At 39.8% G+C, this 27,556-nt stretch overlaps 1 protein-coding gene across 2 annotated transcripts in view; it reads right to left on the reverse strand.

The window, feature by feature from the left end:
- The window catches only part of LOC113566534 (ran-binding protein 16-like), a 180,625-nt gene that overhangs the window by 45,963 nt on the left and 107,106 nt on the right, over positions 1-27,556 (reverse strand). For both annotated transcript variants that reach the window (XM_026992561.1, XM_026992562.1), the window contains exon 3: positions 14,823-14,893. In XM_026992561.1, coding sequence (XP_026848362.1) covers positions 14,823-14,893 — 71 coding nt within the window. The remainder of the gene's footprint in view (positions 1-14,822; positions 14,894-27,556) is intronic.

The following is a 27,556-nucleotide window of genomic DNA, read 5'->3' on the forward strand; positions in this document are numbered from 1 at the left end:
CCCATCAAATCACCTCATCCAACACACAACGAAAGATCTTTTTGCGTGGGAGCCAAAGTTATTAATCGTCTCGTAAGTGATTATAATGAAACAAGTAAGCCATATGAAAAACATGAATGTGCGGTAACTATTCGTTGGTCTTCAACCATGATCACGGTGTTATACATATATTACTCATGCCTTTGACGACTATCCATATACCCGGTTTTTGTCTGGTTTTGGCGCTGACCAAGTTAACGTAATGCAGTTTAAAGTTTTCTTGTTCCTATGATGAACACGTTACATAGCCATGCATGCCACTATATATACACACTCCTAACCATTTTTATAGATTTAAGATAATTATACCCTACCTCGCCCCTAGGATACTCTTTCGTATATGCTGTATAGTAATACCCTTTACAAGTAAGAAAAAATCGAATTACAGGCTTATATTGGCTTAGTTTGGAAATAAACCAAGGCTAAATATATTTTAGCGGAACAATGCAACCTCGTCTGACGGAGATGTGACCCACCGCAGTCTTTGTTGGAGGGATCCTGTCGATTAGTGGGTGGCCCCGCAGGATCATGGTAGGGTGGGCGTTCTCGCCAATGGGCGATACCGCAGCCAACAAAGAGCTGACGGGTGATGTTCTTCGTTCATGCTGATCTGTCCCCTTGACCCCCTTTATCTCGTTTCCTAGTATCCTTTCTCGAACTTTTGCCAGAGCTCTGAATTGGGAGTAAACTGTCCCCCATGCCCACACCCCGCCGACCAGAGACAAAAGCCGAAGCCAGCGTGTACTTCCCACTCCAGTTTAGTGTACATCGGATCCTAGAACCTGTACATTGTATGTTACACAGGAGTGTGGATACTCTAGCTCTTATAGTCTCTGAGATCTAGGCGCTCACTTTTAACGATAGGCACAGCCGACTATGAATCGTGTGTGTTAGAGAGAGAGACAGAGCGAGAGAAAATTAAATTGTTGTCTTCATTATGGCTATAATAATGATACGATCTGGTTCATATCCTTCAGTCTAGAAGATATAACCATCCTCTACAATTCTGCGTTTTTGGTTTTCTCGTATCTTTGAAATTGGGGATGCTACAGATTTGTGTTTTTTGTGGGGGCGGAAAGGGACGCGGCGAAGTTTTGAAATACACTTGTAACAGTGACATATCACAGAAGTCTGAATACAAAATGTCGTTGCTCTAGCTCTTATAGTCTCCGAGCACTAGGCGCTCAAAGGGATGGACAGACAGACGGACGGACAGACATTTCTCAATCGACTCGGCTATTGATGCTGATCAAGAATATACATACTTTATACGGTCGGAAACACTTCCTTCTGGACGTTAAACACATCCACTTTCACCAAAAATCTAATACACCCCCTGCAACACGGGTCTTCGATGACTTAGCTGCTAGGCATAGTTGATGACATTGTCATCGAGCATTTACGAAAAATCATGCATTTAATAAGCGGTGATTTTTACCGAAAAAATAATGCATTTTATAAGTGACGATTTTTGTCGAAAAGTCATGCACTTAATAAGCTATGATTTTTGTCGAAATATACATACACTACTGGCGAAAATAATAAGTACACGCTTATGAGCTTTTTTCACGTCCTATAAAACTTTTGTAATAAACACAATTAAAAAATCAAATTTACTTTTAGTTTTCTAACCTACAATAGACTATAAAAATGTTTATCATAAGCATTTTTCATTTCAAATATATATTTTATGATCGATTAAACCTTAAAATCATATATAAAGGCTGGCCAAAATAATAAGTACAGCAATTCTACAAAGCGAAAAACTAAAAGCGTATCAAAATTTGTCCACTGTTTTCTTAGAATTTATAATCTTTTAATAGTATCCTATATAACCACACTTATTTTTGATGATTTCGGCCATTCTTCTTGGCATACCAGCAATAAGTTTGCGGCAAGTCTCCACTGGAATCTCACACCACGTTTATTGCACAACTTCTCCACAATTCTTTTTCTTTTCGAAAAGCATTTTTACCATTTGACGTTTTAAGTCACCCCAAAGGTTTTCAAATGGGTTTAAATCAGGAGACTGACTTAGCCAAGCCATAACGTTTACATTTTTTCCCGTAAACCAAGCCTTCACCACCTTTGAGGTGTGCTTTGGGTCATTTTCTGGTAGAAAGACCCATCTCAAGGGCATGTTTTCCATAGCATTAGGTTGTATAATGTCTGTCAATATGTTTTTATAGCCGAATTGGATCACATGATCAGTTATGCGATGTACCGGCTCAACGGCATGCCAAGAAAAATAGCCCCAGATACTTATACATCAGAATCCGTTCTTTAACCGTTTTCTTTGTGTACCGGAAGTCGAATCCTTTGCCTTTGGGTCCTTGCATACATCTTCTGGAGTCATTATCAAAAAGATTTATTTTTGTTTCGTCTCTCAATAATATATTATTCCACTTTTAAGACCCATCTGACCCAGACCATGCCAAATGATTTTCAACGAGTTGTTGCCTCATCTTCAAAATTTTTACTCGGAGTAAGGGAGCTTTTCGGACTATACGTCCTGTTAGGTCTGTATATTGTAGTCTCCGACGAACCATCAGACCTGATTTTTCTTTCCCAATTTGAGCGTATTTGGCCTTGGAAGACATGAACTGATCCTTTTTTGCAAGACTGATGATGCGGGTGTCCGTTGTTTGTAAAGATTTCTTCTTCCATCCTCGATTTTCAATAAGCACTTTAGATTTGAAAGTATTCTGAACCAAAAATACCGATCGTCCAAGACTTTTCGCAATTCCCCGGAGAATTTTCCTTTCTTTTTGAAGACTTATGGAAAACTTATTTTCTTCAGGAGTACGGCCTATCTAAAGAATTTTTTTAACTCTCATGTACTTAAATATGAAGGAACTCAATAAAAACCAACAATCCTTTGACCAAATCCTTATCTAATCCTTTCAAATATATAAATAACACCAGTGTACTTATTATTTTGGCCAGACCAAAAATGTCCATTCAGCAAAAATGTATGCATAGAATTTTATTAAGATGGTTCCCCACTTTAATTTTTGATTTAAATATTTGGCAAGACCTTTCCAAATATAAACAATTGGCATCCATACATTTACAAAAATTCGAGCTATTCCATAACAAACTAGCACGACACCGATGTACTTATTTTTTTGGCCAGTAGTGTATGTACCTGCTTGAGCCAAGCGTCGCAAATAAGGGTTATTTTTGGTTGCTTTTGTTTTTCTGCTGGACTGCTCACATATAGACCTTCGTACTCACCGCAGATTATAACAATTTAATTCGCTAATCCGGATTTACATTCTATTTCTTTATTCTTCTTTTATTCCCGGTCATAAGGGAAGAATAAAGTCATATGTATAATGTGATTGCAGCGAAACATTAATATAATTTGAATACAGTTATTTCACAAATTTAACTTTTTATATAAGTGAGATTTTTTTTATTTACCACGCGCAAAACACATATTAATAAAATTACAGCACTTAATTTCGCTTCGTTTGCGCACAATTTGCAGATTGCAGATAGCAAATGTAAAGCGAACAAAGCAAAAGAGTTCTGACGACGCAAGCGCAAAAGAGACAAAAAGTAAAAACGAAGTTCTCTTCTACTTCTACTTTCGGCACGCGCGGAAAAGAAAGAAACAAAAGAAAAAACGAGGCTGAACGTTTTGAGTTGCTGCGGAGACCGCAACTCTTCATTTATACTCGGGTACTTAGTCAGTATGGCTCTCATCCGGCATACGCCGCGAATATTAAACGACACGACAAGGAGTGCGTGCGAGAGAGACAGAAAATCAGTCTGAGCGGGACGTCGGGCGCTGCTTAGCCAGTGCAAATTGATTTGTTCCTTTTGGCTATAAAAATGATCCGATCTGATCCAGATTCAGCAATCTGATAGATATGGTCATTATCTGATTGTGTGTGTTTTAGTTTTCTTGAATCTGCAATATTGTGGATGCAACAGATTTTCGTCCTTTGTGGGAGTGGAAGTGGGCGGGGCGAAGTTTTGAAATATACTTATAACAGTGACATATCACAGAAGTCCGGATATAAAATGGCGCTCTAGCTCCTATAGTCTTTGAGCACTAGGCGCCTATAGGGGCGGACAGACGGACAGACAGACAGGGCTCAATCGACTCGGCTATTGATGCTAATCAAGAATATGTATACTTTATGGGGTCGGAAACGATTCCTTCTGGACGTTACACACATCCACTTTTACCACAAATCTAATATAGCCCAATACTCATTTTGAGTATCGGGTATAAAAACAAACAGTTGGATTTGGCTGGCGTCAACGCCTAGATGACATTGTATATGACATTCGTTATCGCTCACTGCAGGGCCCCTATACTCATTTTGAGTATCGTGTATAAAAAAACATCCTAGCTAACGACGATCTCTGAATCGAGTCGAGGCGATGGACCAAAACGGTCTTGCCAGACTACAAGCCAGCCAAATCTAGCGCAGCCAAGGGTTCAAACAACGGCAACGCTCAACGGAGGATCCCGCAATAAAATATAAAGTTCTAGCCCGATTATACAACGTTTAGAGGTGCCGACTTGAGGTGAATGTTGACAAAATCAATGGTTTCTATGGCAACTATACCATATATCGCTCTGATCAAATTGCATTTTTCTTGCCATTTAAATTATTAAAATATAATTCATCCTCTTAAATTTCAGCTCGATTCAGCTACATTTAAGACAATAATTAATAGTTCACATTTAACATTTTTAAATCTAATGTGCAATTACACGTGTAGATTGTTAAAATATCGAATTGCCACCTTCGTCTACCCAAAATACTTTCGGAATGGGAATGAAGTGGAGAATAATCACGGTAAAATCAAAGAAGCCTGTTTTGATACAACTGCATACAAATCTGGAACCATTTCCATTTCTTGAAGATTTAACGGCAGTACGTTCCGCCTAGAGAAACTATTAGACAAAAGACTCTTATACCTCCCATGCAGACATCAAACCAGTGAAATACATTTGCGGACAGCATTTGAGTCACATGCCGAAGTTACATAAGGTAAAAACATTGCATTTTTTGTCAGATTTAAAGATTCCTGGAAGACTATTGAACAAATCAAGTTTAAGTTTGGTGTGACTGATCAGTACGTTGCAACGCATTTAAATGACAGAAGAAATGCAATAATTAACTTCTGTCAAGTTTAATTGAGAAAACTCATTTACGTACTGATTACGTTCAATTGTTAGAGTTAACTCAGGTTTTTTTTAGGATTCGTTCCGAAAGGTAATTTTTCCGACTCCCTGGACCAATGTACCATCCACGCTGGATGTATAAGGCGATTTAAGTTTAAGTTAACAACTTGAAAAGTAAAATATTTGCGCGACGTTTCTATTTGTATAGTGCGTTCTTATATAAATGATTGGTTTCGGTCAACATTAGCTGTTGAAGCTCCAATACTGGACCTTTAATTTATATTCAAAATGTACAAATATAACGAAATTGATCCAAAAATGGCAAACGTCGTTTTAAGAAAGACCTGCAGCCATTTATGTAATTATATGATGAAAATATCGCACTTGCATTTTTTGACGATAAAGTTACTTTCATGGAGAAACGAGAATGGGCAAAGCAGTTCTTGGCACTTTGTGTTGAAAGAATTTTGAAAGAAAATGATTTACCCACGGTTATTACATGAAACCTATCGAAGATGCACATTATATTTTTTTTAACAAATATTCTTAATGGAAAACATAGAGGAACAACTTGATCGATGTCAAGAGATAAATGCAGCAATGAAAAGAGCAATTCCTAAAGATCTGCAGCAACTACTTCATGAATATCATGCGTTGTTCAGGCTGTTCAGGCATGCCAAATGATGACCACAAAGAAGTGATCAGAGCGGATAAGCGACCATCTGGAACACACGAACGCAAATTTAACGCTCCAACATGGTGAAAACATGTAAAGACGTGATACTGGGAAACTGCAAAAATATTTGAAACACATCTTTCATATGACACGTTGCAGTACCCGCTCATGTTTTGGCAAAAAAAAAAGATGGATATCATTTTAATATCAAAATAATAAATCCATTGAATGGTGAAGAGATTACAAAGAAAGTTTGCTCTATGAATTATTATTCATGATTAATAATTCGACAAAATGCTGACAGCTTTTAACTTTCATAAGGTTGAGCCAACGCAAATTGCGTTCTGAAGAGTATATGCATTTACGTGATGCAATTGGTAAACTAACTATTCTGCCGGCGACGAATATAGGTAGTCCACGTCATATGCATAAAGATGCAATGACATATGTTATTACTATATTACTTACTACTTACTTGCTCTATATTACTTTTACCTATAATCCAAAATGGATAGAAATTGTTCAAGTGCTGCTTTCCGGACAAACATCAAGTGATCGATACGCCATTACGTGTATTCAGCCAAAAAATCAGGTTACTGATGAACTACATTGTTAAAGAACGCGAATCTGGAGATACTCGATGCTGGATGTATTCAATCTACTGGAAAAAACGAGGCCTGCTAGTCTTATTTTGTTAGTGGAAAGAGTTCAACCAGACTAATTAGATGATATCATAAGTGCTGAGATTCCCGAAGCCGATTCAGACCTATATGATGTCGTAATCAATCGCCAACCAATCGTCTTGCATGGTCGACGGCAAGTGTTCCAAACGATATCCACGGATATTAGCGGCGGTGCCCATCACTGAAAGCGACAGTTATCCACTGTATCGGCGTCGATCACCCGACGATAACGGTCTAAATAGTTAGTTAGTAGTGATAGACTAACTAACTATTTCCAAAACGTTCAAGACTCATTGCAACGTTGAATATTGCAATTCTGTAAAGTCTATAAAATAAATTTGCAACTGTGTCACGAAAGGAAGCGATATAGCGGTTTTTGGCATCCAATCATCCAATACCAACGATGAAATTACGCGCTATCAAGTTGGTCGTTATGTGAACTGTAATGAAGCAATTTGGCGTATATTCTCATTCCTTATTCAAGAACGTCATCCTACTGTTGTGCATTGGGCGGTGCATCTGGATAATGGTCAACGAGTATATTTAACGGCATCAAATATTGTTCAACCTGCTGAAACACCTCCAGTTTCTTTGCCATCTGACAAAGCGATCTATTTGCACGAACTTTGCTATACTCGAAGATGCTACGCTACAATATTACAATTGGAATGCTTTATCGAAGAAATTTCAACGACTGAACTATGGCGATGCAGTTCCAACCTGTGGCATACAAGGATAATATGTTATAAAAAATTTTACATCAAAATCCCGATCTTGAAATTAATGAGGAGATACAAAATCAAGCTTTAATACTGATCGAAGACATGTGTTACCTCCCTCATATGCGGTAGTTTATTATTCAGGTTAGGAATGCCAGCGTCAAATCGTGGAATAAATGACGCATTTAATCGAGAATTGGAACGGGAACGATAATATGATCACCAAGAATCCCCAACAAAAGGAAGTTTATGATACATTAATGAAGGCAATTGATAATGGAAATGGTGGTTTTTATTTCCTGGATGCCTCTTTTGGAACTGGTAAGACATTTCTCAGGTCAATGGTTTAATCTACTGTTCGGCTCATTCAGCATTAAAATTACCGTTAAATCTTCAAAATATTGCAGAACCTATATGTAATATTGCAAAAAACTCCGCAATGGCCAAATTTTTGTCAGCATCGAAAATAATCATGTGGGGCGAATGCACAATGGCGCATAAACGTGCACTAGAAGCACTCAACCAAACATTGAAAGATCTACGCAATGACTCCAGATATTTTGGAGGCGCTATGATTCTACTGTCTGGCGCTTTCCCCCAAACACTGCCAGTAATTACATCATCAATGCCGACGAAATAAACACTTGCCTAAAATCATCATTCCCAAACATTATTTCCAACTACAAAAATTAAGCATGGTTGCGTGAACGAGCAATTTTAGCTGCTATGAATAAACATGTAGATGAACTTGACTACATAATTCAGACCGAGAACATTGGAACAATGCATTCATTCAAATATATTGATTGTGTTACAAATGACGATGAAGTAACTGTGAAGAACTATCCAACTGAATTTTTATGCTCTTGGATGTCCCAGGCTTACCACCGCACAATTTACGACTAAGGCTTGGCTCCGTAGTAATCATGCTTGAAAACATAAACCAACCAAAACTGTGCAACGGTACGCGTTTTATGGAAAGAAAATTGATGAACAATTTGATTTACGCGACGATACTCAAAGGAAAATTGGAAGGAGAGGTTCTCATTCGCAGGATTCCGATGATCCCAACAGATATGCCGTTTGAGTTTACGTCTTGCATTTGCCATGACTATTAACAAATCAGAAGACCAATCCTTGAAAGTATGTGGTCTGAATCTGGAAAATCCATGTTTTTCCTATGGCCAATTATATGTGGCATGTTAACGGGTCGGAAGACTATCTGCGTTGCCTAATAATAAAACAAAAAAGTTTGTGTGTAACAAGGTGATTAACTGAAGAAAAAAATAAAGCCTACATAATTAAAAAAACACCTATTAACGCATCGTTAAAATACAAAAATTTACATGATAAAATCAAAAGTCTGCCTATTGCCTCTAAGGCGGAAAAAAGTTCACCAGATCATCTAAAAATTGTTCGCTATAAATTAGCCACATTCAATTAAGAACATTTGGTTGTTGCATGGCAGAACAACGTCTGCCGGGTTCGCTAGTTTATTATATTTTATTATTCTAAATCACATACAAAGTACATTCCGATCAGAGCGATATGTATAGCTGCCATAGGAACCATAGGCCAAATATCGTATTTTTCAAATTTGACCTCAAGTCGGCACCTCTAAACGTTATCGAATCGGGCTAAAACTTTATATTTGTAGACCCTGAGACAAATAAGACATACAAATAAGCACAACCCTAATGTATATGAGTCAAGACCTTAATCACACGGTTCTGAAGCTTGAAAGCCTCTATCGGTGTCTTAAGTCTGATTTTCAGAATGCCCTTTCGCACAATTCACTTGAGCGGGTGAAGCCGATTACTCTAAGGAAGAATTTGAACAGGCCAAAGCGGGCGACCGACTTAATGTCTCCACGGTTAGTGACCCCAACATCGGCTGAGGTCATTGACTTGGGATCTGCTGCTGCTCCCCCACCTGATTTAGAGGGCTTTGTTACAGTCAGAAGGAGAGTGAGGAAGAATCGGAAGAAACATGCCAATCGTCTGGTTGGTGTTGCTCCGAGCTGCGAACAGCTGAGTGTGATGCAGAGCGCCAAATACCTGCATATTGGTCAATTTTCTACCGCTACGGGGCCAGAGACGGTGGTGAAATTTGTTGCCGATAAGCTCAAGGTGCCGGTGGCGGAAATTTCTTGTTTGAAATTAGTCAAGCGAGAAGTGCTTGCGTCAGCAGTAAAGTGCATTTGCCGCACGAGATTCTTTTGATAGATGATTGTTTTAGTATGGTATAGTATAAATAATGTTTTTAATAGGCTAAATAAGATTCTAGACTTAATTTTTGTTAGTTCGGATATAGATTGCCATGTTACATATCGCGAACTGCCTATCGCGGATTGTGACATGCATCATATGCCGTTAGAATTCTCAGCTAATTCCCAGTCTTACTCGCCTTTGGCGGAACCATATTATGAATACTTCTTTTCTACTTTAAGACTGAATGCTATTCGGGGTAGTTTGTTAAACGTTAATAGGCCTTCTGTTCTCTCACATCCTAGTGCTGACACTTCCTATAGTGTTTTCCTGCATACGGTCTGTCGTATTATTGTTAACAATGCTTCCAAAAGGGTGCATGGCTCCTATAGGCTACCGTGGTATACGAAAGGTCTTGTGAAATATAAGAATCTGCGTAACAAGTATTTGTAACGATTTGGTAAGACCCGGGACCCTGTAGACTGGGCGAGATATGTGCAGCATAAGAGGGAGTTTGATGAATAATTCTTCTAATCAATAATTTTAATAAATCCGACTGTGATGGCATTTCTGCCTTTCTGATTCGCAACTGTGATGTTTCGCTCTGTGAACCTCTTAAAATTCTCGGTTTATTGGCAAGTGGAAAGCTGCCGCGATTACGCCAATCTTTAAGAAAGGTGCCAAAAACCTCATATATAATTATAGACCAATTGCCAAACTCGGTAATGTTTCAAAACTTCACTTTCTTCATGAAGTCGTACATTAGCCCAAATCAGCATGGTTTTATGCCGGGTAGATCAACGACCACCAATCTCATCGCTTTCAGTAATTTCTGCAATGCTTTCTCAAGTAGATGTTGTGTATACTGTCTTTGCTAAGGCCTTTGACAAAGTCTCCCACTGTGCCTTAAAAGCCAAGCTGCATCGGTTAGGAATTCATTCCTTCCTACTCAGTTGGTTTAGGTCATATCTTGAGCGGCGAGAGTTTGTAATATTGTTATATGGGAAGCTTTCGTTCGGATAGAGTTTCTCGTTGGTGCAGACTTAATTCGCTCCCACTCAACGTTAGCAAATGCTGCTTTGTTTCCCTTAGCAAGTGTATCTTCAAGGTGCTGGCCTCATACTCTATAGATGGCAATCCTCTCTTAAAGCAGAAGGAGATACTTAACCTGGGGGTCTTATTCGACTCAAGATTTCTTTTTGCTGAGCATCTGAATTTTATATTGCCAAAAGCCTATGCTATGTTTGGCTTTGTTAAGCGCAATTCACCCCAGTTCAAGGACCCATATACGAGGGTGAGCTTGTACTCATTACTTGTGCGCTCGCCCCTTGAGTACGCTTCCATGGTGTGGAATCCCAGTGGGGTCGTTCAAATTTCATGCATCGAAAGATCGCAACGAAAGTTTCTCAAATTTGCACGCTGCCGTCTTATGAGTGCCGACATCTGCACTCGTTCATCTCTCCTCTCTCGAGGATAGCAGGACCATTGCGGCTCAGATTGACATTTTAGTGGGTAACATTGATTGTCCTGACCTGTTTAGTAGGATTTGCTTCTGTGCCCCTGCTAGGATCCTAAGGGACCAATTATGGGCAATTAATGTGCCCATTTGTATGGCGCTTCGACAGCACAATGCGCTGCCAGCTGGAATGCATTTTGACTTTTGCCAGGGGAAGGGAGCCGTCAGACGGTTGCTTGTAGACCTCTTCCTTTACCATAATTAGCTCTTGTAAGGTAGTCTAGCCAGATAAGGATTTTTTGATTCCGTTGACGAATAAGAAAAAAAAAATAAATAAGACCAACCAAACTCTCCTCCTCACACGCCGCTGCGCTCATCGCAGACTGCAAGGCCAAGGTCATCGACGGCAAAGCACACGACTGTCAGTGGGAAAGCACGGACACTACTAAAAGGGCTGAGTCCCTTCTCAGTTATCTACTGACCACTCAGATGGTCCTTAAAACGGGCAAATGATCCCAACTTAGGCCTCACACTTGCCTTTCACAACATACAGAGGAACATAGCATCCTGCAGTATCCTTACATAATACTCGTTCGCGGACCACAGGTACGTGGAAACTGCATTCTCTTTTTTCTCCTTACCGAGTCCAGTTCAATTCCGGAACCTCAGGAGGACAAACTGGACTCGGTAATCAGATCACCTGGGCTGCGTTCCCCCTGAGTACCCCCTGAGGATGAGATTTCACGGGTAGCCACGTTGTTAAAAAATTTACCGACGACTGCAGTGAGGCCCTTAATAAATCCTGCCCCTCTAGTAAAACCAGAGGCAGGAAAAAACCCTAATGCTGCACTCCGAAACTACGGGAACTCCGGAAAAACTCGCGGAGACCTTTCAACAGAACTAAAGCTCTAAATGTTGAGCAGAACTGGAAGAGAGTAAAAACAGTCCATCTACCTACAACCAAGGAAACAACAAATTAATGAAGCGAAAAGTGCCTCATGGGGAAAGCTCTGCTAAGAAATCGAGAAGCTTCGCGCTTGCGCAGAGTTCTCTCGAGGACAACACCCACCCTGCGCTACCTGAAGAAAGCCGACTAGTCTTGGACAACGTCCAGCAACGAGTAGTTAAACCTTCTCTTTAACACCCACTTCTCTGCCTGCGACGTTAACATATTTAATATGTTTTAATTAGTATCCAGACTATCGATGTAAGGAAAACGTTAGTTGCGTAATCCAAAGATTTAAGACCTACAAGTCTGCTGGAACAGATGATCCAAACTGATCCACGCCGGAACGAGAGCCACTTACTGGCTCAAAAGTATCTACGAAGGAGTTTTCTCCCACGGGCACATCCCAGACGCCTGGCATTAGATCAAAGTTGTTCTCAGTCCTACGGCAGGCAAGACCTCACACACCAACCCCAAACTTTTCAGACCCATAAATCTCTCGTCTCTCTGAAGACGATGGAACGATGGAAATGGGGTTACATCTCATGTCTTACTGCTGAAATGCTGCAATCGATTCCCAAAACCGATAAACTGAGGCTGTATCCTGGAGATAGAGAGGTGACCGAAATAGAGGTGACCAAAGATTCTTCAAGAGTTCGGGGCAGACATAGAGCAACTCTCATAATGGTTCGGATACAGAAAATAATGTTTGAGGAAGCAGTCAGTAAGGCGTTAACTTATGAAGCATTGTTCTTAATATGCTGTCCAGGGACGTAAGTGCATCTTTTATGGACTGAGGTGGATGATGGTAAACGATTGATAAGAAACCAGGGGCATGGAGTATTCAACGAAAGGTGCTTCCTCTGCAATAATACAGGACATATGGCAAAAAACTGTTGTGATCGACAAAACGGTGCCAGATTTCGGGAGCTGAAAGCATCTCCAGAACAAATAATGGATTCGAGATTTGGAAATCTGACTATTAGAGGCGTAATGGATGGAAATGAATGTGTGTTGACTTTGGACACAGGTGCGTCTCAATTAAAAAGTAGAAGGGGCTTACCTAAAGGAAATGTGGAGCCTCTTAATGGAATACGACTACAAACAGCTGCAGGTGGAGACACGCAGAAAAAGGGAAAAATTACACAGAAGCTTGGAATTGTAAAGACGATCCTAGAGCACGATTTTATTGTAGCTGTTATAATGAACGACATTATCATAGGAGTATATTTTATGACCCTTTATGGTTTTATATTCGACGTGAAGGAATGAGTTCTTAGATATGTCCACAATTGTCCATATGTGAAAACGGTGACAACGGGTATGTGAGAAAGATTTACGCATCGTACAACGAAATGTCAAGGAAAAAGATTGACACTGCAGTTCACACCGAAAGACCTAAACACGTTGTAGAATTTATCGGGAATTTATAGGGTTTTGACTCGCGGGGTGAACCAGAGCTGTAGGCGGCAAAGACGAGAACGAAAAACATGACTGTTTTTAATCAGTTCGACATTGCGACCCTCTTCAAGATTATTTTTTGACCAGGCTATGCTGCGGCGTATGTTGCCCAACATCGTTATGTTGCTTTATAAGTGTGAATGCATGTAAATATGTTAGGCGCTATCTTAGGCGGTAGCGTCTTCATTGTCTCTTCTTATTTCATCTCTAGTTTAAATCGCCAGCTTCAGGTTACCGTCTGGAAAATATTACGATTTTAAATTCAAAATTGATATTTTTTTGTGGTATTTTTTTCAAGATGTTGACTATAAAAACTTAAGAAGTGTAGTTAAATAGGCGTGAAATATACTTGTGCACGTTCGTCATCACAGGAGTGCAGGTCCCAAATTTGGTTGCTCTAGTTCTTGTAGTCTCTGAGGTCTAGTCGCTCACTTTTAGCTATAGGCAAAGTCGACCATGACACGTGTTTGTTAGAGAGAGACAGAGCGAGAGAGAATGAAATTACTTCAGTCTGGCTGTAATAATGGTATCAGATTCTGCTATCTAGAAAATACAGTCATTGTCTACGATTCTGCGTTTTTGGTTTTCTCGTATCTTGAAAATTGTGGATGCCACAGATTTTCGTCCTTTGCGGGGTGGGGTGTAATTTTGAAATACACTTGTGCAGGTTCGATATCATAGGAGTGTGGATACGCTAGCTGTTATAGTCTCTGAGATCTAGTCGCTCACTTTTAGCGATTGGCAAATCCGACTATGAAACCTGTGTGTTAGAGAGAGAGTTTTTTGTATCTTTGAAATTGTGGATACCAAAGATTTTCGTCCTTTATGGGGGTGGAAGGGGCGGGGCGAAGTTTTGAAATACACTTGCAACAGTGACATATCACAGAAGTCTGAATACAAAATGTCGTTGCTCTAGCTCTTATAGTCTCCAAGCACTAGGCACTCATAGGGATGGACAGACAGACGGACGGACAGACAGACATGGCTCAATCGGCTTGGCTATTGATACTGATCAAGAATATATATACTTTATGGGGTCGGAAACGCTTCCTTCTGGACGTTACACACATACATTTTCACCACAAATCTAGTATACCCCTAGTATACTCATTTTGAGTAACGGGTATAAAAAAAACAAATTCATTGAAAAATTTTGAAAAAGTCGGATTGGTTCGTGGCGTAAAATCGTTTTGAATAGCTTGAATAATTTTTAATTAAGGTGTAACAAAAGTCTTGCAACGAGATTTTGGAAAACGAGTCGATGTGCGGCGCAGCCGGCCATCTTAGTTTCTGGTCTAAGTCAAAATTTATTTTTAAATTAGCAACCAATAGTAAACCGACGGGAAAGTGGTCGAAAGCCAATAGGCGCACTATTCAAAACATAGAAGGTTGGATTCACCGCTGTGGATTTAGCGTTCTTATTGGATTATATGTTTTTCGTTTATCTAAATATTAAAGGGCTAAAATATAATATTTCAATACACACCTGTTGAATATGCCATTGTTTTGGGAAGGTTAACTACGTCGCGACGAAATGTAGACAGGTTTTGCGTAAACCTAAAATAATAGAAAATATATGAAAATATATGTAACGTGAGGGGCATAAATGCCGGTACCCGTCCCTCAGTTTTTGATCTTATGATTTATCTTACTCATATAGTATATTCCTGCATTTTGTCTCTACCCTCTTCCACCTAATTACGCATATAGTCTATTACGCATTAGTCCGACACGTGCAGCTCCAGATCGCCAAAACTGCTGGATCAGCGTCTGGACGATATCCACCAACGGCGAGGGATTCCGAGCAGGGACCCGCGCGTGAAACGATAGAGCAAAACGGTTTCTAAGTTCGCGTACTCGGATTAATTAAAACCCTTATGTTAATTGTGACGACGGCATATCAGTGGACCGACGTGTAACGACAGAACAAAACGATTTCTAAGTTCGCGTATTCGGACCTACTAAAAAACACTTAATTGTGTCAGCTACAATTTGGTGGACCAGAGGACTGTAGATCCGCTCGCAGGACACCTTCACTGGATTGTGGAAACCGAGGCAAAAGTAGGAAAACCAAAAAGGAATATGCTCGGACCATCTGCAGGAACGGCCACATCCCTAACCTTACTGTAAGCTAGTTAATAGACCCTATAAACAATCAAAAGAAAAATCATAAGACAAAATAAATCGTTTCAAATTGCAATCTAAAATTATCCAAAGTAGAAGGAAGAACCCAGCCACTGGGTTTAATAGAAATACACTTACATATAATAAACAAAAAACAATGTGAAACCTAAAGCCACAAGCACAATAAAGGCAAATAAAAAATCAACACAAACAAAAAAATAATAAAAATTGTTAAATAAAACAGTACATTATCAACCCCAGTGGGCCAAAATTTTCATAAACCATAGATAGAGTTGGCATATTAATCCCACAAATTACAATCGAAAATATAACCCACACAATCATACTCTATATTATTTACATTTATATATAACATTTTTGACGGTGACGGTGATAAATTTGGTCCGCGCCGAAAAATTTGTGTAACTAATCAACCAAGTTCATGGCAAATCCGAACAATCTTATCCAACCCCCTGTACTAAATTTAGCACAACAGGAACAGGAGGGCGACCGAGAATGTCCCGGCTCAAGGAATCAGTACAGAACAAAGAACAAACTTATCAGACTTAGATAAAATACCGGACGTAGTCAAATGCATTCGGTAATTCTCAGGAGATCCATGTCAATTTAGCTTGTGGAAAAAAGGAGTAGATAGGATTCAAAATTTACGTCTTTAAAGTGGACTGCAAAGTATTTCGGCATTTTACATACCATTAGAAACAAAATAACCGGAAATGCCGACTCAGCACTACAGTCATACAATTTCCCGATAGATTGGGGCGCAATGTCAAAAGTTGTAACGCTTCATTATGCTGACAAACGGGATATAAGCACTTTGGAATACCAAATGCAACGATCGTTCAGAGTAACAAAAAAACCGTTGAAGAATTCCATCAGACAGTCTTTAGACATTTAATGTTTATTTAAAAAAAATCGGATGAATGGAGGTAATACGAGAATCCGCAGCATTACTCACAAAAATTTACCGAGACAAAGCCTTTGTTCGAGGACTTAAAGGCGATCTTTCACGCCTTCTCGGCATAAAAGAACCGCTAGACCTTCCAAATGCTCTGCATTTGTGCTTAAAATTGGAAAATTAATATTATAGCACCACTCATGCAAACGGTAGGACACAAATGTTCCGGCCTATGGACCAAAGACCGGTAGCAGCACCAAGAACAATACAACCATTTCATAACGAAGTGCAAAGACAACCTCCATCCGTTCCACCACGGAACTCGACCCTATAATACCCTAATAACACAATACGGTACAACTATCAAACCCAACCGCACATTGCATCACGACAATACTATCCGCAATTCAGGGAGCAACCATTAGCTGCGACAGTATCCCAATTACCAATACGCACAACAATCAGCCCCATCTCGACCTATAGCACCCAAACCGTTACCGCACCCAGAGCCAATGGACGTGGACCCAAGCATTCAGACTAGACATGTGAATTACATGAACAAACCTCGATTCGAGGCAGACAAAAGACCACCACCGCCAATAAACCAAACGGACAAGCGACAAAGGAACTTTAACATAAAAATACGAACAGGTAGAACCAGCCATTGCCGAAACATACTCTACCATTGCTGATTATGAAAATGCAATTCAAGACTACGAAACTCAGAATGACCATGAGCAAACATTAGACGATTAAATAGCACAAATAGACGGCAACGAAGGGGAGGGCACCAACCATTATGACCAATAGGCACTTAATTTTTTAGAGTAAAGAACTCCACCCTACCATATTTTGAGTGTAAAGACGGGGGGCAGAGAAACACTCAAAATCCGAATAGACACAGGATCAAAAAGAAACTATATTCAACCTAAATGGGTACCAAATCCGAAAATCAATAAAAACCCATTTAACGCTATTACTGTAAGGGGCAACGTTCCAATAAATCATCAAAAAAAATTATACCCTTAAAAGAGATTGTTAAGACCTTAAAAGAAAAGTCTAGACATTTGCGAATTGAGTTGTAAATTCAAACTAAATTGTATTCTTTTAATCAGAGCCTTATATGTGATTTGACAATGAGGCAGGACGTACAATTTTGAATTCTATAATTCTGCTGCGCAATACTCTTGTGGGCAGCCGGCTTGAAACAACCCTTTTTTCTCGGTTCTTCTTTTCACCCACTCGCTGTCTCGCTTCCTCTGCTTGCGGCTTCTGAGAGTCAAATGCGCAGTTTTTTTGCACCGAATTTTTGCTTTTCCGTCTCGCTTCGTCTGCTGTCGGCTTCTGAGACATGAGACACACAATTTTTGATTTTTTCCACTTTACACAGGCAGTACGCGACCGGTTGAGCCCCCAAATGTAAGATATTATTTAGAGTATTGTTTATTCGTATTATTATCGCGGTGGCCTGGTATGTGTGCTTACAAAAGTTCTTAATGTTACGGCTTATTTCTGCTGATTTTCTGCTGCTTGCTTGAGTCGCGTCCGTATGCTGCTGTTCTCTCCTTTTCACTGCCTCGCTCTGTTCCTCTTCTTCTCTGTCCGCTGTTGATCTGCTGCTGTTACTACTGCTGTTGCTACTGCTGTTGCTGTTGCTGTTACTACTGCTGTTGCTGCTCATCAGCTGTTCCTCTGCTGCTGTTATTACTGTTGTTGCTGCTCCCCGCTGCCCCTTCAATAGGCCAGCTGGCCCACTCCTTCTTACATACATTAGCGTTATTTAAAGAATGCGTTAAGTTTTTTTCCCACTTGTCTTTTGTTGTAGTATCTTTTGATGAGCTACCATTTTACCATATTGCACTACTTTTTTCAACGGTTTCCACTCTTTATTCTGCGACGTGTAAAGAGAAGTGTACCGTTGTTCTAAAAACTCCATTACATCTGGCAATGCTTGGATCTATTTTGTCCTTTTTATATAACTTTCAAACAATTGTAAGGTATCTTTGTTGAACTTTGAACACTATGTGCGCGAAAATCACATCAACTTCTTCTGTTAATTGTGACTTTAATTTGATTAAATGTATTGACTCATTTATAGAATTAGAAAACCATTTAATATGTTTCGCTGAATCGTGATCTAGCAGTGGTAAGTCTAGTAAACGATTCAGCTGATCCGAAAATATTTTTAGTTTATTTTCATACCGCTTGGTCAGCAATTGCCAAGCGGCATTATAATTCTCCAGCGGCCCAGTTAAAAGGTGAGCTACCATACTCCGTGCCTCAGGTTTTCCACTATTCTGTTGATTTCCTCAGATACTTTTTCTATGCTACTGTCAATTTTGGGCTCTATGTCTTCCTTCAAAGTTCCAGTCTCCACTGATTGTAACTTTGTTATTTCTACCTTCCCTTTCGCTAGGGTTTCATTATTTTTTGACTCTACATACTTTTTATGTATGTCCTCTATATTTTGAATCATTTTTTCGAACTTCTGTCTCTTATAGTAGTCATGATCGACTAGTCCATATCTAACAGTGCAGAATTATTTCCTGTAACTTTGTTCTTAAGGTCTGCTAACCCTTGGATTATATCGCTGGTCAAATGACCAGCTTCAATCATAATCTCCTGTGCTATCGCGGCTTGAGCCTCTAATAGCTTAATTATTTGTTCCGATAACATCTTACTTTAATTTGTTACTTAATTAGGCTTAAACAAATTTTAAATATCTGACTTAGCTGATGAATTCTGCTTTTGTTGTTACTGCTGTTAAAGTCGCTGCTGCTGATACCGTTGTCGCTGCTGCTGGTGTTGCCTCTGCTTATGTCGCTGCAGCTATTGTCACTGCTGCTAATGTCGATGCTGCTGAAGTCGCTGTCGCTGATGTCGCTGCTGAAGTCGCTGTCGCTGCTGCTGATGTCGCTGCAGTTATTTATTTATTTTTTCACAGTCACAGTTATTTGCCACCTTTTTTTCAATTGCTAGCCATTAAGAACTTTCGATGTTTCGGATTATTATTTTTTTCTTTCGATGTTCCGGCCTCGAAAACGCCACCGTCGCGAAAAATTTTTATTTTTCAATTACAATAGATATATTGTAATATCTTTCGTTATCTATTAAAATACAGCCTGTCCAGCTCGTATTTTTCCAAAATATTAATTGAAACTTCCGTTTAGCTCGTATTTTTCCAAATTATAATTTGAAACTTACGTTTCATTAATTTATTTTATACTCTGTTCCTTCCTATAGGAGGGAAATCAGAATTTTATTTTGCTACCTTTAGCTGTCAGTGAACTAGACACTTGTTCAGTCTCAAAGGAGCTGGTTTAACTCCGTGCTCTTACCACAGGGGGGAAACAACAGAGAGTCTCGAAGGACCAAAATGTTAAGACCTTAAAAGAAAAGTCTAGACATTTGCGAGTTGAGTTGTAAATTCAAAACTAAATTGAAAACACTTAACCATTGTATTCTTTAAATCAGAGCCTTATATGTGATTTGGCAATTAGGTAGGAGGTACAATTTTGTATTCTATAATTATCTTTAGACCTACGCAAAGAATACATTTTACTGCGGGTGTCTATTTGAATGCATGCTTACATTACTGTTATTTTAAGAATGCAATGGTTAAGTGTTTTCCCCACTTGTGTTTTGTTGTAGTATCTTTTGATGGGCTACAGATCTTTGTTTACACCCGAACTGTCATTACTTATCTAATTTATGTGATTTCTTTAGAGATCCGTTTTTTGGATACATGAGTGAATGTGTACAATAATATGTTTATGTTTGAACATTCTGCAAGGGGTCGAAAGTGTCATGGTTTTGACGATAACATGTTCATGTTTGAACAAGAAAGAATACGATGCTGTCAATAGCATCATTACAAGAACAGAACATCTGACAGAGAAAATAAAAGATGACTTGTCAAAACTCACCCAAACCTTTAGCGGACCCCAACCCAAAACTGACTTACGCAACCAACGTAAGAGCACGTTCACGTCGGGCACACCCGTTTTTTTTAAATTCTACCAATATCCCATGTCCTTAAAGGACGAGGTAGACATGCGAGCTAAAGAATTAAAAAATTACGGAATAATTCAACCCTCAAGATCTCCATACAATTCACCAGTGTGGATTGTACACAAAAAGGAGGATGCTTCAGGAGTAAAAAAATATAGAATGGTAATAGACTTTTGAAAACTTAATAAAGTCACAATAGCGGATAAATATCTGATTCCAGAGATAAACGAATTGCTTGCCCAATTGGGAAATAACAAGCTTTTCTCCGTGTTAGACCTCAAAAGTGGATTTCATCAAATCCCGATGAAAAAGTCAGACATAGAAAAAATCTCCTTCTCCGTTAACAACGGAAAATATGAGTTTACACGACTCCCCTTTGAACTTAAAAATGCGCAATATTTCAACGCGCACTAGATGACACTAGAACATTAGATGAACATATTGGAAAGATATGTTAAATTTATATATTTATATACTAAAAATCTAAATACCATTTTCGAACTCTGCTAGATGCAAACATAAAGTGTCAGTTGGACCAATGCGAGTTCTACAAAACCAAAGTAGAATTCCACGGTTTTGTAATTTCAGATAAAGGCATCGAAACCAATCCAACTAAAGTTCTGGAAATAACCAACTACCTACAGCCTAGAACCTTAAAAGAATTAAGAGCATTTCTAGGACTGGCTGGATACTACAGGAGGTTCATCAGAAATTTCGCCTTTTAAGAGGGGAAGACGGACGAGTGTCCAAAAGAGAGTTCGCAAAAAAAAAACTATTAAGCTTCATAGAGAAGCTGTAGAAGCCTTCAGCAAATTTAAAAATGCATTGGTATCTGATGAAGTAATCCTCCATTATCCTGATACCAACAAAGAATTCCAACTTACAACCGATGCTTCTAATCTCGTCGTAGGCTCTATGCTATCCCAGAACAATCGTCCTATTTCTTTCCTTTCCTGAACGCTGTCAAGAGCCGGGGAGAACTATGCCACTATTGAAAAGGAAATGTTGGCCATAGTTTGGGCTCTGAAAGCCCTCAAAAATTACCTATACGGTAAAGCAAGGGCTAAGATCTACACGGATCATCAGCCATTGACATACTAGCAGTTGGAACGGAAACGCTAGGATTAAACGATGGAAATCATATTTAGAGGAGTATAATGCTCCTCAGCTCGGCAATGCTCCGTTCTCTTTCGTAGTGATCAGACGTGTTTTTGTTTTGCGCTCCGCATTTTTTCCTTTTGTTTCGAATAAACAGCCGGTGTTTTCCTAACTAAATTCTAATTATACTCCCTAACCAGACAACAATCTGGAAACCAATTCTTTTACGCGAGTGCATGCCTTTTGATTTGTGTTAAAATATTATTTAACTTTTTATTTTTCGGCGTCGGCTTGTGTTGTGTTGTTGCAGTGAGTGAGTATTGCATTGCAGTCCGCTCTCGTCTGGTAGCTTTTGTTGTTTTATCACTCTCTCGCTATCACCTCAACTTCAATAACTGTTCTTTCTTTCTCGCTCTTTAAACTTTCTGAGCAATAGCGCTCTCTGTTTAGTAGCTCTCGCTATAACCGCTCTCCACTCTGCTCTCTTTTTTTTTCTTACCAATTCCGCTTTGAGCGTTGTCTGGCACATTGGTCTGATACCAATTTGTTTTGGAAATTTTAATTTTTTTAATTTTAATTTTTCTTCGTAAATTTTCTTAAGAAAATATTTAAATAATAAAAATGGAATTCGCTGTGGTCTGCGCCAAAAAAACCTGCAAGAAGCAGATCACTCACGATCAGCCGAATGTCCCCTGCTGGCTCTGCGACAGCGTAGTCCACGCAAAATGCGCGGGATTTTCTGGCCTCGTGAGTGATGCTATAGCCAAACGTAATGGCTTGCATTACAGTTGCGAGGCATGCCGTGCGGTGGAGAAGGAAATGGTATCTTTCATGAGGCAGACGCGGAGTGGCTTTAAGGAGCTGACCGTGGGTTTCAAAAACCAATACGATCGGCTCCTAGCCATGGAGGTTCAGTTTAGCGGTTTAAAACTGCTGAATGAGTCTCCGAGGCGCAAAAAGGTCACTCCGCGGGACCTGCAAGTGCCAACCGTCACTCAGCCGTGCGCCGCCGAAAAACTGACTCCGACCACTCCAAGTGTGCAGCAGTTGATCTCGTTTGCCACTCCAAAGGCAACGACAGCTGCTGGTGATGCAGATTCGGTAGCCGAATTCATCGCTTCGGAGAATGTGCAGCCAAGTACGTCTGCAGCGTCCGTGTCCGTGGTGTCCGCAAGTTCACTAGTTGTCCCGTCTATCCCGATCCCACCAGTAAATAGACGTTCCGGACCTCCGGATATTGCCACCACAGGTACTAGACCTGTGGTGACTAAACCACTGGTGGGAGTCCCACCAAAACGACAAGTTTTTGTTTCACGGCTGGCCCCTGACCTCACATCTAATGATGTAACTGCTTTTATTCAAAGCAAAATAAAAGCCGTGGGTTTAAAGGTGGAGAAATTTAACTTCTCTTATGCCAGGGAGATAGCGTCGTTTAAGATAAGCATCTCCCCAACTCAATTTGACACCATTTGCTCCACCAAATTTTGGCCGGAGCATTTGGTGGTGAAGGAGTTTAAGGCTAAGAAGAAGAATAGGCCCCCCATATCGCTTCCAAATCTTTCCAGCGTGCCACCCTCAACCTCAACTTCCTCTTCCTCAACTTCCCGTCTTGCTCCAACCTTTCCAAAAAACTAACTTCTCTTTTAGTAACCTATCAGAATGTAAGAGGCTTGCGTAGTAAGCTCAGCATTCTTTTCCGGGATAGTGTTGCATTTGCTTCCCACGTTATTGTGTTTACTGAAACCTGGTTAAAGCCGGACATTCTTAGTTCCGAGGTTTTGGCAGGTCGGTACACAACTTTTAGAAAGGACCGTTCGTCTCGACGTGCAGGAGGGGTTCTAATTGCAGTGGACTCTTACTTCACGTCAGAACACTTCACAGTCCAAGTTCAACAGGAACTGGAATTCCTGTGTGTAAAACTGATTCTTCCCGCTTTCGCTATATTCATTACTTGCTCGTATATCCCACCTTCTTCGGATATTTCAATTTATGAGCAGCACTTGTCCGCTTTAACCGCTGTTGCTTCCTTGCTATCTGATAAAGATCGTATGATAGTTCTTGGTGACTTCAACTTGCCAGGAACTGTTTGGTCTTCGGTAGACGAGTCTAGTATCCTAGTGCCCATGTCACGACATGACTTTGTTGACGGCTTGCTTGACCTGTCCCTGTCTCAAGTCAATCATGTGAAAAATTCCTTGAGTCGATTGCTTGATCTATGCTTTGTATCGGATCCGACCATAGTGTTGTTAACCCGAGCCCTTCCGCTCACTATACCTGAAGACGCCTACCACCCTACTTTCGAGGTGTCGCTAGACATAGGACCAACTGTATTGGATCGGTCGAGTAGACTACCTGAACGTGTCCGCTGCTTTCGTAAAGCCGAGTTTGCGAAGCTTAATAACCTAATTAGGGATTTTGATTGGTCCGCTTTGTAGTTGTGCACTGATGTCACAAAAGGCACAAACATTTTTTACAATGCTCTTGGCACATTTTTTGATTCTTGTGTCCCGCTTTCTTGTCCGATTAGATCTGGAAACCCCCCTTGGTTTACCAAAGAGTTATCCAGTCTAAAAAACTTAAAATCAAGACTTTATACAAAATTTCAAGAAGTGGGTTCTCCTACTTCTCACTCTCGTTATGTAATAGCTCGGTCAAACTTTTCAGTTCTTAATGCTCAATGCAATAAGAACTACCTATCTCGTTGCAGGATACGTTTTTCTCAGGACCCTAAACAGTTTTACTGCTTCGTAAACAGTAAGCGTAGAACATCCGCACACCCATCCTCGCTATCATTTTGTAATACGTCGGCAAATAATGATGAGGCAATTGCCGATCTTTTTGCCCAATTTTTCCAAACCACCTATTCTGAAGAACGCTACTCTGGTCAACCGTACCCATACGGATTACCGAGGTCGAACGGCATTTTCAGTCCCTTGTAAAATGAATATTCCCTACTTCAAGATCTTCGACTAGTTAAGCCGGTGTTTTCACCGGGTCCAGACGGGGTTCCAGGTTGTGTACTCAGGTACTGCGCCGAGGCTCTGTGTGGACCCTTGCTTAAACTATTCACCCTGTCCATTGATTCCTCTTGCTTCCCCCCAATCTGGAAGGAATCGTTTATAATTCCTCTCCATAAAAAAGGTAGCAAGTCTGATGCAAAAAATTATAGAGGTATAGCAAAGTTATCCGCTATTCCCAAATTGTTTGAGAAGGTTTTAACTCCGCACTTGCAACATCTCTGCAAGTCACTTATATCTCCAACTCAGCATGGATTTATAAGGCGGCGATCAACCACCACGAACTTGTTAGAGTTTACCTCTTTCATTATTAAAGGCTTTCAAGGTAACTTACAGACGGATGTTATTTACACCGACTTTAGTAAAGCATTCGACTCTGTAAACCATTTCCTTTTAGCACATAAACTTGACCTTTTAGGGTTTCCGCCCAACCTCCTGAGATGGATTTATAGCTATCTTTGTTCTAGGTCTCAAAGAGTCCTCTTCAAAAACTCCCTCTCTTTACCAGTAAAGGTTTCTTCGGCAGTACCACAGGGCAGCCATCTAGGCCCCTTACTCTTCACACTCTTTATTAATGACTTGCCTTCAGTATTAACATACTCTCGAGTACTTATGTATGCGGATGATGTTAAACTCTGTGTCCAGTACAAGGACATTTCATTTCATTCTCGCTTGCAATCCGATCTCAATAGCTTTCAGTCATGGTGTTGTGCAAACTTGTTACACCTTAATGCCTCGAAATGCAAAGTTATGACATTTCATCGTTCTAGCCCTTTGTTGGCTCCCTACACCCTATTTGGGGGTTCTCTTGAGAGAATTACCCTGGTGGATGATCTGGGTGTTATGTTAGACCCCAAGTTAAAGTTTTCCGAACACATTTCTACCATGGTAAATAAGGCCATGGGCGTGCTTGGGTTTATAAAGAGGTGGTCAAAGGAATTTGACGACCCCTATATAACAAAGACTCTCTACACCTCGCTTGTTCGTCCGATCTTAGAATACGGCTCCTGTGTATGGTGCCCTCAGTACAAAGTACACCAGGACCGTATAGAATCAGTACAGAAAAACTTTTTACTCTTTGCTCTGCGGGGCCTTAACTGGGATGCGGGTGTAAGACTCCCATCTTACTCTAGTAGACTATTATAAGTAAACCTCCCATCCTTAGTTAACCGTAGAAAAATGCTTGGTGTGATATTTATGCACAACTTGATCGGGGGTGACATAGACAGCCCTGATCTGTTGAGCCGCATAAACTTCACGATTCCTATTAGACTGACTAGAAACTTTATACCGTTGTTCCTTCCACTTTGTAGATCGAATTATTCCTTGCATGAACCGTTTAGGGTCTTATGCTCGGATTATAATTCCCTCTACCATATTATATCCTCCACTAATTCTCTTCCTCTTATTAAATTACTAATCCTTACACACCTTTCTAGTAATTAGTAATTGTAGTGGTATTTGTATTTTGTATTTTATTGCATGCTTAATTTCTTAATTAGTTTAGTGCTAATTTTCCTCGAATGTTAGTCTAATATCTATCTTTCTTGCATGTTCGCGTTTGGTTCGGCTACGCACCGCGCGTCATGCGGCAGCGCCCCTCGGTCGGTTGGGCGGGAGGAGGGCTGCGTTTTGCCTGGGATCCGCGCGTAACAGCCTTCTGCTGGTGTCACACGGGCCACTTGACGGTGCAGCAATTGCATCGCCTCTTGATAGATGCAGTCATAGCATGTCAACGTCCAATTATAATTACAAGCTGTTGTACAAACCAGGTACAAGCAATGTAGTTGCTGACGCACTGTCAAGGGTTAGCCAAATTAACTCTGTAGCATCTACACAACACAGCTCTGAAAGCTCATCAGAATTTTTACTTCGAAGCATGGAGCCCCTATTAACGCATTCAAAAATCTCATATATATTTATTTACAAAGGACAAACTACTCGTTTAATATTCCGATCCCAACCTTCCGTAGACATATAATTTACCAACCAAATTATACAAACGAAGATTCCCATCTCTACAGGTCAAAGACCTTGTTAATGAAACTGAACAGGACGAAGCAACTCTTCAGCTTCATAATAGAGCCCATCGCAATGCCCAGGAAAATAAAATTCAACTTTCAGAAAAGTATTACTTCCTCAAAATAAAAAGGAAAATAACAGATTTGATTAAGCAATACCGCGTTTGTAAAGAGCAGAAATATGACAGACATCCCCCAAATCCACAATTAAAAGAAAACCCTATTTCAAAATATTCTGGACAAATAATACACATAGACATATACTCTACTGAGAAAGTACTGGTCCTGACTGCAATAGATAAATTTTCGAAACTTTCCCAAGCTAAAATCATTAAATCAAAGGCCATAGAAGAAATAAAAAAACCTTTACATGACATTTTATTCTATTACGTTCGGCGTACCCGGGTACGTAGTAATGGACAACGAAAAATCCCTCAACTCTAGAACAATAACCTTTATGTTACAAGATCAGATACATTTTAAAATATTTAAAGCACCAACTTATAAGAGCTCTGTTAACGGGAAAGATCATGAGATGCATAAAAATAAAGCATGAACTTTGGAACATACAATTACTCTGTAACAAACAAAAGACCACTAGACGTATTCTTTGGACGAAACGTAACTACTAACCCAGAACAATACGACAGAAGAAGGCAAAATAACATTTACAGAATTAAACAGAAACAAACAATATACCTAGAAAACCACAATAAAAATCGTAATAAAAAACTCGGTCTCAGGACAGGAAATATTTGTTAAAAGAAACACAAGATTAGGTTTAAAACTACCACCGTGATTCCAAAAGGAAATAGTTAAGATAAATCATGACACGACAAGTAATCTCAAATATATCTAAATTTCAGACTCGCAATAACATGAGTAATAACTAGAACGAATGGATCATTGGAGATTACCAAGAACACAGATGCGAAGACAAGAATCATCCATCTTATTAATTTAAAGAAAATAGAAAAAGCATTAGATACACTGACATTTCACACAGAACAAGGCTTAAAAACTGGTTATCTCT

Source organism: Drosophila persimilis, unplaced genomic scaffold (genome assembly GCF_003286085.1).
Source record: "Drosophila persimilis strain 14011-0111.01,24,50 unplaced genomic scaffold, DperRS2 tig00000746-arrow-arrow-pilon, whole genome shotgun sequence".
NCBI lineage: Eukaryota > Metazoa > Arthropoda > Insecta > Diptera > Drosophilidae > Drosophila > Drosophila persimilis.